A 12207-nucleotide genomic window follows, 5' to 3' on the forward strand; every position below is an offset into this window, starting at 1 on the left:
TCACAGGCCAATACAGCCAACTAACCCATGTCCATACACTATCAACTACACCATTAGTTGGGATTTCCATATATCTACAGTACAAAAATAATCAAAACTTCCACCAGCCTATAAGATTTAAAGGCCTTTTATCTACAAAAATAATAATAATGTGTAGCTCTGGCACCAAGGAGATTAAAACTCTTTGAAAATTCCTAATCTACTTATGGTATATAACAAGCTCTCTATCATCCAGAACATATGTATAACTAACCCAGCATACCACCTATTAACACAAGGTTATAGGAATTTCAGCACAGTCTTAGTTTACTTTCCAAAAGAACACAGTTAACACACACACAGCAAGCTCAGAGACTCCTGAAGCAACCATGGCAGGCAGCCAAGACACTGAGAAAAGACAGAAAAGCAGACCCTGCAGAAGTTTGCATTAGGGGTTCTCACACTTGGTTGCATACTGAAATTCCTGGGAAGCTTGGACCAACTCAGGCCACTCAAATCACAATCTCTGGAAAGGAGACTCAGAAATGCGCACTCTCTACAAGTGGCTCAAGTACTCTTTCAAAGCAACCGCGCTGACACTGATGTGCAAAGGGAGCTGAGAACCACTCATCTAAACCCAAGAGCTGCTGGTTTGAAGGCTTTGGGTGAAATAAAATTTCTGAAATCAGACATGAGTATAATAATGACAGCAAACAAGGGTGATGAGGTGACTATCTAGAACGAAGGGATCAACCCCTCTGAAACTGCAGACACTGCTAATCCCCCCTCACCATCATCTTCCCCACTCATCTCGTCTCACTGCATCCTCTGGGGTCCCTTCCAACCATTCAAACTTCTCCATCTGCCTCCTCCACCAGCTCCTTTCCATAAGTGGACCCCAGGATTCTCCATAGAACCCACTTCTCCCAATACCTTCTTCCCCCTCAGGGCTTCAAAATAACACAGACAACTGTACCCTCAAATCTAAACTAAGCCCTAAACCCTCTCATCTAAGCTCTGGACCAGAATTTCCAGTTACCTCTGAGTAATTTCCAATTAGAGTCAACGCCAGGTATAGAAAGAGTATTGGTTACAGGACCCCCGCATATACCAAAATCCAAGTGCACAGTCGGCCCTCAGGAACCTGCCTATACAAAAAGTTGGCCCTCTATACACAGATTTAGCATTCCTCAAATCAGCCTGCTTTTGGTTATAAAAAGTGCGTGTATGTGGACCCACACAGGCCAACCCCATGCTGTTCAAGGGTCAACTGCACTTCTGTGGATGGACGGCCTTCTGGTTTGCAAACTCAGCTTACACCAGACCTACTAGCTTCTGCTCTTCTGCCTGTGCTCCCCACTTCTGATAATTGCACTCCAACCTTAAAACCGTCCACTCCTTTCTTCAGAACCCTTCAGCAGCTCTTCCCAAGCCTAGAATCAAACCAAAACTCCTTCACATGGCATTTGGGGTCCTCCACAATCTGGCCCAGCCATCCACCAAGTGGCCCATCTTCAGTTCTGCTCCCCGCCGTCTCTTAGGCATCTTCCCCAGGAGGCTGGCCAAGTCTGTTGCCTCCAGTCCACTTCCTATATGCCCCCCTCAATGCCTCTCTTTTACCCCTTAAGTCTAGCTATTTATAGCCCACCAGACACCACAGAGCTTACTTCACTCTGTTGTCCTACAGTACACTGTCTGCCTATCTATCAGTCCTTTTATGTAAGGAGCTCACGGAAGATAACAATGGAACCTTGGCTGGGAGCAGTGGCTCACACCTGTAATCCTAACACTTTAGGAGGCACACAGGTGGGCAGATCACCCGAGCTCAGGAGTTTGTGACCAGCCTGGGCAACATGGTGAGACCCTGTCTCTACTAAAAATACAAGCAAAAAAAAAAAGCTGGACATGGTGGTGCATGCCTGTGGTCTCAACTACTCTGGAGGCTGAGATGGGAGGATCACCTGAGCCCTGAGCACAGAGGTTGCAGTGAGCCAGGATCATGCCACTGCACTCCAGCCTGGGTGACAAGAGTGAGATCCTGTCTTAAAAAAAAAAATGAGTCTTACTCATCAATATATTTCCCATGGCTGCCTGTCACACAATATTTACTAAATGTTGACTGAGTGAATGAATGAACCAATGAACAGATACTCCTGTAAGGCACACTCGAGGAAGAAAAGCTTAACGTCAAACAACCAAAACTAAGTTGGAAGAAAATATGCAAAACTCAAGCTTCTAAAGATCCCTTGGCTAGGGGAAAGCCCGGAGGGGAGAAATGAACATAAGGATAATGACAAAAAGGGCATGACTTTTCAACCAGCCATATGCCAATTTCTGACACTCTTGGAAGCATTCAGAATTCTACCTTGGCAGGTACTAGAATTATATTAGTCTGAGAAAAAAAAAAAAACAATTTTTTTTGCTTAAGCTCATGCTGCTAGTTATAAGATCCAGAAGCACTCTCACATTAATTCAAACTAACAAGTAGTTCAAATGCCACACTATCAGACCCATCAAGAGCTTAAATTTCCAATCAAATTTTATCTCATTTTATTAAGATGGTCTCACTCTGTCACCCAGACTGGAGTACAGTGGCATAATCATAGCTCACTGCAGCCTTGACCTCCCTGGCTCAAACAATCCTCCAGCCTCAGCCTCCCAAGCAGCTGGGACAACAGGAGCACACAACCACACCTGGCTAATTTTTAGATTTTTTTCTCACTATGTTACCCATGCTGGTCTCAAACTCCTGGGCTCAGGTGATCCTCCCACCGTGGCCTCCCAAAAAACTGCAATTACAGGCATAAGCCACCTTGCCTGGCCAAATTCTCTGTTTAGATAGCCATTTGTACAATATTTCAGAAGCTTTCTATGTAATCTTTATGCAATCTTATTTTAAATATTACGTCATTTTAAAAAATATTTTTCCTCCAACAGTCTGAGGGACAGTGAACTGGGCCCCTGTGTAAAAAGTATGGGGATGCCTGGCATAGATAGTATCTCCAAGGGTCTGGTTTTATACTGAAGATAGTGTACTGCAGCGTTTTAAAGTAAATCTAATTAAAAGAGCAACTCAATACATATCTGACAGTCTTCCAAAAATAAGGGAGGTCCCTCACCTCTAAAAAGAGACACTCTTACCCCAGAAGTTGTGTAAATTTATCCTAAGTTAACTGGGAAATGAAGTTAACCACCCCAATCATGCTGACTCATAATTATTCCAACGACCTTTTAATGAGCTGTTTTATTTATTGTAAGAAAAGCCACTTGTGGCCTTTTGACACCCAGCTCAAAATCTTTTTTTTTTTTTTTTTTTTTGGGACGGAGTTTCACTCTTGTTACCCAGGCTGAAGTGCAATGGTGCGATCTCGGCTCACCGCAACCTCCGCCTCCTGGATTCAGGCAATTCTCCTGCTTCAGCCTCCTGAGTAGCTGGGATTACAGGCACCCACCACCATGCCAAGCTGATTTTTTTGTATTTTTAGTAGAGACGGGGTTTCACCAAGTTGACCAGGATGGTCTCGGTCTCTTGACCTCGTGATCCACCCACCTCAGCCTCCCAAAGTGCTGGGATTACAGGCTTGAGCCACCGCGCCTGGCCTTCAAAATCTTAAATACTGCATCTGTTTTTGCTGAATAGAAGAAAGTCTGGCAGGATTTTTTTTTTTTCTTTTTAAGAAGATCGAACAAGTTTTTGTTTTTTTATTTTTTTCCTACCTTATTCTCTTTGGAGCCATCCCTCCCTGGACTTCCTATGATAAGGGGTTCTAATTCTATAGGAGGGCAGACTAGAGGGGTGGATGACATGGGGTCTCTTTCACTCCTGCTCTTAGTATTGTCTCTATGTTATGCTTGACTGAAGAGGACCAAAATAGACCTGGGTTATTTGTACAGCCCGAGGCTGAGCAGCTGCCAAACTACCTCAAGACAGTAACCCAAAGGGACATCAAACCTGAGCTTTCTCAGCACCTGTACCTGCCAACAACCAAGAGAGAAGACACCATCAATGCATATTGAGAGGACAGGATAAGGCCATCAAATCACTGAATTCATTGGAGCCTATACAAATGTACATACAATACAAATCAGTAAGAAACGAAAAACAGGCTAATCTGAGAACACAGTGAATGTAAGCAGAGGCATCACCAAGGTTCCCTCTCAGAGGACCTCTTTAACATACACAAGTTTTCAAAGGTATTTCTTAAAGTTTTAAGTACCATATTTAGTTAGAAGATATACCTAATTTTGCTTCTCACAAAGAAAGTGTTTTTCCCCTAAGGGATCAATATACATGGGATGAGAATCTGCTATGTATTGTGGTAAAATGCAAAACAGGATCACAGGCAAGGCACAGTGGCTCATAGCTATAATCCCTGTTACTTAGGAGGCTGAGGCAGGAGAATCACTGGAACCCAGAAGGCAGATGTGGAGGCTGCAGTGAGCCGAGATCACACACTGCACTCACTACTCAAGCCTGAGTGATGGAGTGAGACTGTCTCAAAAAAAAAAAAAAAAAAAAAAAGATTCCTCCCACAAAGAAATCCTACTCCCCAAGAGGTGCACCCTAGCTCCCTAATCCTTGGATCTGTGTGGCTCTTGTGATTCATTCTGACCAAAAGTGTGGTGGAAATCATGTTACACAGCCTCTAAGGCTAGATCTCAAGGGACCTGTGGCTTCCACCTTTGCACTCTTGAAATGCTGCCCTGAGACCACCATGCCCTGAAGGAGGCCAGGATGAAAGACCAGGAAAGAAAAGCCCTGCCAGCACCTGGCCAACTTGCCAGCTGAATGCAGCCACCAGCGTGGATCCAGAGTTAGGAGAAACAAACTGCTGTGATTAGGGAAATTTGGGGGGCAGTTTTGTAGCCAGTGATAGAAACTGATTCGTGTGTCATCTAGGACCAAGATGTAAAGTCTAACTAATATTATAATAAAAATAAAGGAAAAAGAGGGGAAAAATTAGGGGTATAAAAAATAAAGTGAGAAACACATAACACAGCTAATTTTCCAGTTATATACACCAAGTTTAATTTAAATTTTAAAAATGTAATGTCCATTTCAAGATCTAGGATGGACTCCTTATTAAGGATCCAAATATCCACGTGTGGCTTTTGGAATCATATGTAATTTGTGTGTACCAGTGCATTCTTTCCCTGGGAAGCCTATCTTTCCCAGCAGATTCTCAGTGGGGTCAGGGGTCCAGAGCACTTGCACACACATGCAGGGACTCCAAGTGCCCCAAGTGCAGGGCCCTGCCAGAACAGAGCACCTGAGGACCCTGTGGAGTATCATTAAGCAACTTTCTAAAACAAGCCACCTTTTTAATGCAACCATGAAAAGTGATGAGGGCTTTATAATAATATTTATTAGGTAAAAAGGCAGGAAAACAGTTATTCACAACTATAATTACAGCTGCATAAAAACGTATACACAGAGGCTAGAAAAGAATATGCAAATAGAAATTGTTCTTATATTGGCAGGATGATGGATAACTTCCATACACTTTCCACCCAATTTTTCCAAAGTTTCTTAAAGCTGTTATAGGAAATGGGCAATGTGAAGACTCGAATATCAACCTCACACTTGAATACTGCATTTTCAAACCAGAACATCAGCCTCTCCTGGTCACCACTTCTCCACCAGGACCCAGGCCCACCTTGTTTATGGGATCCTAAACGCTGTTTGTTATGTCCAAGAGCTAACCGACACTTGGCAATCACTGAGGAGGGACAGCCTGCCTAATAAGGTGTTTACTCAGCTCCACTTTCTTGTACCACAGCCCAACGCTGTTTCCAGTTATATCATTTTGTTGCCACTAAATTTATTTCCATCTTTGCCAAGAAAGTGAAACACTAAGTTTTCACACTAGAACACAACCTATGGCAGGAGTAAGGACACAGACAAGAATTCGGTTTTTTGACTTTTCTCTAACGACCAACTCTTGTAACGCAGACCTTACTTAAATGATTTAACAAGACTTTCGGAAGCTATGAAACAATTTGATTACGAACTGGAGGATTAAAAAGAACAAGGAGTAATGTTTGTTTAACATGAATTCTGAGAGCAAATATAGGACAGTAGGCTCAAACATGCCAAGTTCAGATTCAGCTACTTCCACCGCAATGTCATACTAAGAGATACTCCAAACCCCAACATGGCATAATTCATTTAAATCATTACATTCAAATACAATACTTGAATTTCCAATGCTGCACACAAGCTGACAAAGGTGAGCTAGAGATTTGAACAGGATACTTTATTTGCTTTGTATATGGTGTTCAAGTATTTTTCAAGTGAGAAAATCATTTTAGCAGTGGCTGACAATTTATCCTGCCACAAGGGATATTATAACACAAGGGATATTATACGGAACAATGCTTCTGACATCCTGTAAGAATCACTGGTGTAAAACCTACAGCTGTAGATTATGAGTACCACTGGAGCTGCATCCAGATGCTCAAGGTAAAACGTTATTTTAACTTAAAGGTAAATGACATTATAACCAATGATCCATGCCTGGTTTACAGTTAGAAATGTGTTACTGAACAGACAATCTCAGTGCTTACGGAACAATTTCCAATCACTGGAGGAAAACGGCAGCAATGGCTGCTATATCCTAAAGGTGGTGATGGTGGGTTTTAATGGGACACGGACAGCATCGAAAATTAAGCTCCTTTTCATTCATCACATTTGAGGCATTCTTGTAATCGCTTCCTAACACTGGATACACAACACAAGGGAGCAACTGAAACCTAGTGGCAACGAAGCATATACTCTATGTATAACTTATATGTTTGCAAACTTTTGTCAATTTGCAAAACCCACAAAAGAATACGGAGATGAATCTCTGTCTCAGCTGCCTGCTGCCAACATCATCCGTCTATCACATAAAAGAAAGATACCGTGTGGAAAACAAACTGACAGAAAACAAACTGACAGAAAACAGAAAGAACAATCTCCCCAGAAGAAAGCAAATTTTCCAGAAACAAAACCAAGAAAGGCCTAAAATGAAGCCTGACGGGCAAGGCTTACAGTGTTTTCTCACTCAGGATGAGAAGAGAGTTTGGAAAACGCTGACACCTTAACTGCCAACTCACTAAGGGTTTCTCTGGGCATCGAGCTTCACGCAGTGCAGAACCAACGGCAATCTGCCCAAACTGCTTCCAGGAAAGCCCAGCCACACTATGTCACCATACCTGAGCCAGCTCCTTAACGCGCTTCTCCAGGGGTGCTGGCAGGCCTTCGGGGAGAGAAGAGGGCTGCCTGAATTCCTGGTCCAATCCCACCCCAAGGGAATCGCTTCCATCATCCATATCACGGAAGGGGCTTCCTTCTGGAGACTCACTGAGCAGATGCTCCAAGTCCAAATCCGTCAGCGAGTCCATGGCAGTGGCCGCCTGGAGCAAGTCGTTGTCAGAAGTGGAGCCGAAGAGTGAGAGCAAGGGGTCAGAGGCACCCTCCAGTTCCCGCAGGCCCTGAGCTTCCGCCGATGAGACTGCAACAGGCTTATGCTCCTCCTCCCTTTTTTTCTGAGCCTCTTTCTCCTTCTGAAATTTCTTTAGCATCTCTTTAACGCTTAAAGCCCCAGAGTATTTCTTCTTCTTCTTCTCCTTACTGGCATTGAGGGCTGTGAAGCTGCAAACAAGAGGGAAACTGGGTCAGACTACAGTACACCTCCAAACGGAACTCAAGAGGCCTTCACCCCTGATCCCAGGGCCATGGTCTCCAGGAGAACCTGTCACAGTCCACCCTGTTATTCCTCCTCCCTCCTCTTGGCATATGGAGCTCGTTCTTGCTGAGACCAAAGTTTGAGAGTTAATACAGGTTAGCAACACAGTGTCACATAATGCTAAATTTCCGATGGGTTTTTAGAAATCACTGCCAGGCTGAAATAAAAGGTTGCAAAAAGGGGCAAGGAGGGCAAGAAAAGTATTTAGAGGGAGAAAGCAGGAGCAGCAGAGAACAGCAGCAACTTGAGGAGTAGCTGGGGTGAGACCAAGTGAGGAGAAGGAAGCATGACCACAGACGACAAGGGAAAACAGCAGAGACAGGAGGAGAACTGGGGCGGAAAGGAGCGCCCCGGAGAACGAGAAACATCAGCAGTCACATAGTGACAGGAATAGCTGCCAACACTGACAGTGGAACTATCTGACACACAGAGAGGTGCGCGTCTATGCCCAGAATGGCACTGCGGGAGGCGTGCGGGAGGACAGGAAGGCCAGGCCCTGCTGCCTCTTCCGAAGCTGTGGGGAGGAGGTGAGTCAGCTCCCAGTCGTCCTGCCCTAACAGTTCAGGCTTATCCTAGCAAAGAAGCTGCTGCCTCTCACCCGGCTTTGGAAAACTTGGACTTTTTCGATTTCTTCTCCTTGTCATAAGTGTCATCTTTTTTCTTCTTCTTTATCTTCTCACCACCTTCCTTCAATTTCCGCTTCTGAGAATTAAAGACAAGGCACAGTTACACGGCTCCCTAACTCAGGGAGCAAGTGCACTACATGGCACTGGCCTTGCTCCGCCCGGGGCACATCCTGAGACCTGTCTCATTTGCTTCATGAACAAAAAGCTCTCAGATCAGTCCCTGGACCACAAACCCACAGCATTCCCACCGACGGTGTCTCCTGGAAACACCTTGGGCTGAGACAACAGTGACCATTCTGGAGCCTGAAACCTTTCTAGTTTGAAACAGTTACAAGTGAGCCCTACCTCTTGTTTTAAACACATCGGGAGTGGCAGACAGGTTTTTAAACACACTGATCCTAAGGTGGACTGGTTTTCAGTAGGATGACAGACAGCCCTGGGAACCGAAGCCCTGTACACGTCCACAGAAGAGGGTCAGCAAGGGTGGTGCACACTCCCTCACGCCACATCCTTCCCACCCTGAGGCCACTTCCAGAAATGACCCCTGCTGAGCCTGCTGGGATGTCATGTGATGTGAACACGATGACTGAGAGCTAAACAGAGCCCCCACAGGCACGTGTCCTCGCCAGGGCACACATGTGAGAGGTGAGCTATCGACCTGGCATGGCTCTGCCTTTCCACCAGCCTCCTGAGCCAGCCTAAACCACCATATATTCTGGCGAGTCACCTACTGATCTGATAGGGTCACGTCAAAAAGCATTCTGAAATCCAAAAGCAAGCACATTCTAACCTTTGGAGATTTTTTCTTCTTTTCTTTAATGAAGTCATCCTCAGACTCTGACGCTTGTCTAAACTGCAGGGTTCCCGAGTTAATGTAAAATCCTCCATACTTTGTAGTCAAAGAAGCAGGAACAAGCTCATCATACTGAAGGGGGGAAACAAACGGTCAGCTCCAAGTTTTGGTTCTGTAGTCCGAAGGTGAAAAGTAGCTCTCAAGAGAGAAGTGACTGCTCCTCTGCCACTTCCAAGAGTATGCTAAAACATCCTTCCGGTCAATCAGGAACGTCTGAGCTACAAGGTGTTTTGGTCAGATCTGGTCATTATTTTCAGAAGAGAGAACTAATGCCCGGATCAAGAACGTCATTTCATCTCTCATCAGTGCTGCTACTGCCTCATGCTGGGAAGAGGGCACATCCACTCTGATCCCACCCCCAGCTTCCTGGCCAGTATCAGGAGGAGCTACAGTGCAGTGGCTCTGACATGGCATTTTCAGTAACTACTTACCGCCTCAGAGTTATCGATGAAGGAATCGGATTCATCATAACCATACCCCATATCAATCAAGTCCTGTATTCGGTCTTTTCTACGTTTCTTTCCACCCTAAAAATGTAAAAGCAATAGATCACTAACTTTTTGATAAATACACATAATTAACTATTGCCTTGAACTTCATCCATCAGCTATCATTCAAAGAGGTAACGCACTAACTAGAACAGTCACTCTCTCACATACACACAAACCCCAAAACCTTCTTTCCTGAACAACTTTTAACATAGGACAGACTTCTATCTGTATAAAATGTCCTAGGACAGAAAAAGGAACGAAATGGCTTCTTATGCTTCGTACCAAAACATTTCTTCTAAGGCGGTCACAGGCCCTTCTTGGTTATTTGTCCAATTGCCTCCTCACACTAGCTCTGCCATGCACCTTTTCTGTACCTTAATGCATTAGGTTTAATAACTGCTTCTGTTCTCTCCAAGCTCAATGCTTACTTCCGGAGCAGTGTCATTTACATGACAATCCACTAAAGGCATACAGAAACGTGTGGAAACCTCCCCATCCCAAGGAGGTTGCTTTGTTGCTCATGAGAGAAATCTTACATATTTTTCTTCAAATTTCCGGGCAAGGGCCTCCACTTTATGCCTTTCCTTTTCTTCATCATTGAAAGGATCCGAAAGATCTTTCTTCTGTAAAGAGATCATTCCACAAAAAGTAAGTCACAAAATATTCCCATGTTCTTATTCATAGAAACTTCACTGACTACTCAACACCTATAAACTACATAATAAAAACAATATTTTTATGAAAAGGACAAGGTAGAAAACATACTACCATCTCATCAGTGTTTATCTTAATTAAGAAAAATTTCCAGCCGGGCGCAGTGGCTCAAGCCTGTAATCCCAGCACTTTGGGAGGCCGAGGCGGGTGGATCACGAGGTCAAGAGATCGCGACCATCCTGGTCAACATGGTGAAACCCCGTCTCTACTAAAAATACAAAAATTAGCTGGGCATGGTGGCGTGTGCCTGTAATCCCAGCTACTCAGGAGGCTGAGGCAGGAGAACTGCCTGAGCCCAGGAGGCGGAGGTTGCGGTGAGCCGAGATCGTGCCATTGCACTCCAGCCTGGGTAACAAGAGCGAAACTCCGTCTCAAAAAAAAATAAAATAAAATAAAATAAAAAATAAAAAAAGAAAAATTTCCATTCATGTAGTTTCATAAAACTTGACAACGCCTAATATTGCTCAGCACAGCATGAGGGGCTGCAGGGCTCAAACAAAGCAAAGGGCCTTTAAGAAAGAGATGCCCAACCACTAGACAATCATGTTTAATAAAGCAGACTTTCTTATTAACTCTAAAATTTGCTTTATGCATTTAAAAACATTCTAGAAAAGAGTCTACTGACTTCCAAAATAGCCAATGGTTCAAAAACTTTAAAATCTCACTGAATATAGTGCAAGTTTCCGAGAGCCATTCTGCCATACTGTTTAGAAAGGTCTGAATCTGTACTTCTCTCAGTGCTACCAAAGTTAAACTCAGGCTTCCAAGGCTTATTTCCATTTTATAAGCTTATTCTTTTCTCATCAAATTTTCCAGAGGTAAGCCTTAAGCTTCTTGAGCAAGAAATCTAAAAAAAAAAAAAAAATTTTTTTTTTTTGAGATCAGAGTCTCAGTTACCCAGGCTGCAGTGCAGGGGCACAATCATGACTCACTGCAGCCTCGACCTCCCCAGGTTCAGATGATCCTCCTGCCTCGGCCTCCTGAGTAGCTGGGACTACAGGCATCCAACACCATGCCCAACTAATTTTTTTAAAGTTTTTTTATATAGATAGGGTTTCTTCATGTTGCCCAGGCTGGTCTCAAGCTCCTGGGCTCTGCCATCTCGCCCTCCTGAAGTGCTGGGATTATAGGTGAGAGCCACCATACCAGATCCTATGGTGCAGTGGCTCTGACATGGCATTTTCAGTAACTACTTACCGCCTCAGAGTTACCAATGAAGGAATCAGATTGATCACAACCATAAGTGGAAGAGGCCAGGAGCCAGGAATCTTAATTTTAGTAAGACTCCTATACCAAATATGCTTAAGACTTCAAGGCAGACGAAAAACACTAAAGACGATATGCCTCGTTCAAACAAACTTTCTTATCTCACCCTCCCATCTCTGCCTACTAAGATAGTATCAGTTAAATGATTTGTGGTATACACATAGAATGGGTATTACACAGCATACATCTAATGAAGATACCACAAATGGGGAATCTTTCAAACACACTTATCTGGATCTTCTAATTTTTCTACAATGATCACATATAACTTGAGTGGTTATGTAACTGTAAGAAATCCCACCAACCTTGAGCAGCACTGGATTCTATGTATACTACTCAATGCCTTGCCAACAACAGTCTTCCAGTAACTACTATTTCCTGACTATATGACAGAAGGCCCAGCTCTGTCCAAACACTAATCAGGATGTAAGCTCTCTTCTGTCCAAGCCCTCCAGGGCCTGTGTCGTACCACACTTAAACAATGACCATATTATAACTTCTGTTACCTGTGGATACCATGCTCCTAAAATATTTACAGTATATTTGTT

At 43.9% G+C, this 12207-nt stretch overlaps 1 protein-coding gene across 4 annotated transcripts in view; it reads right to left on the minus strand.

Moving 5' to 3' along the window:
- Nucleotides 1–12207, minus strand: part of UBN1 (ubinuclein 1) — a 36541-nt gene that overhangs the window by 13985 nt on the left and 10349 nt on the right. For all 4 annotated transcript variants that reach the window (XM_003928496.4, XM_003928497.4, XM_074381632.1 and 1 more), the window contains exons 3-7: nt 10216–10302; nt 9620–9715; nt 9126–9260; nt 8308–8411; nt 7177–7615 (exon numbers count right to left, since the gene is read on the minus strand). In XM_003928496.4, coding sequence (XP_003928545.2) covers nt 7177–7615; nt 8308–8411; nt 9126–9260; nt 9620–9715; nt 10216–10302 — 861 coding nt within the window. The remainder of the gene's footprint in view (nt 1–7176; nt 7616–8307; nt 8412–9125; nt 9261–9619; nt 9716–10215; nt 10303–12207) is intronic.

Source organism: Saimiri boliviensis, chromosome 12 (assembly GCF_048565385.1).
Source record: "Saimiri boliviensis isolate mSaiBol1 chromosome 12, mSaiBol1.pri, whole genome shotgun sequence".
Lineage (NCBI taxonomy): Eukaryota > Metazoa > Chordata > Mammalia > Primates > Cebidae > Saimiri > Saimiri boliviensis.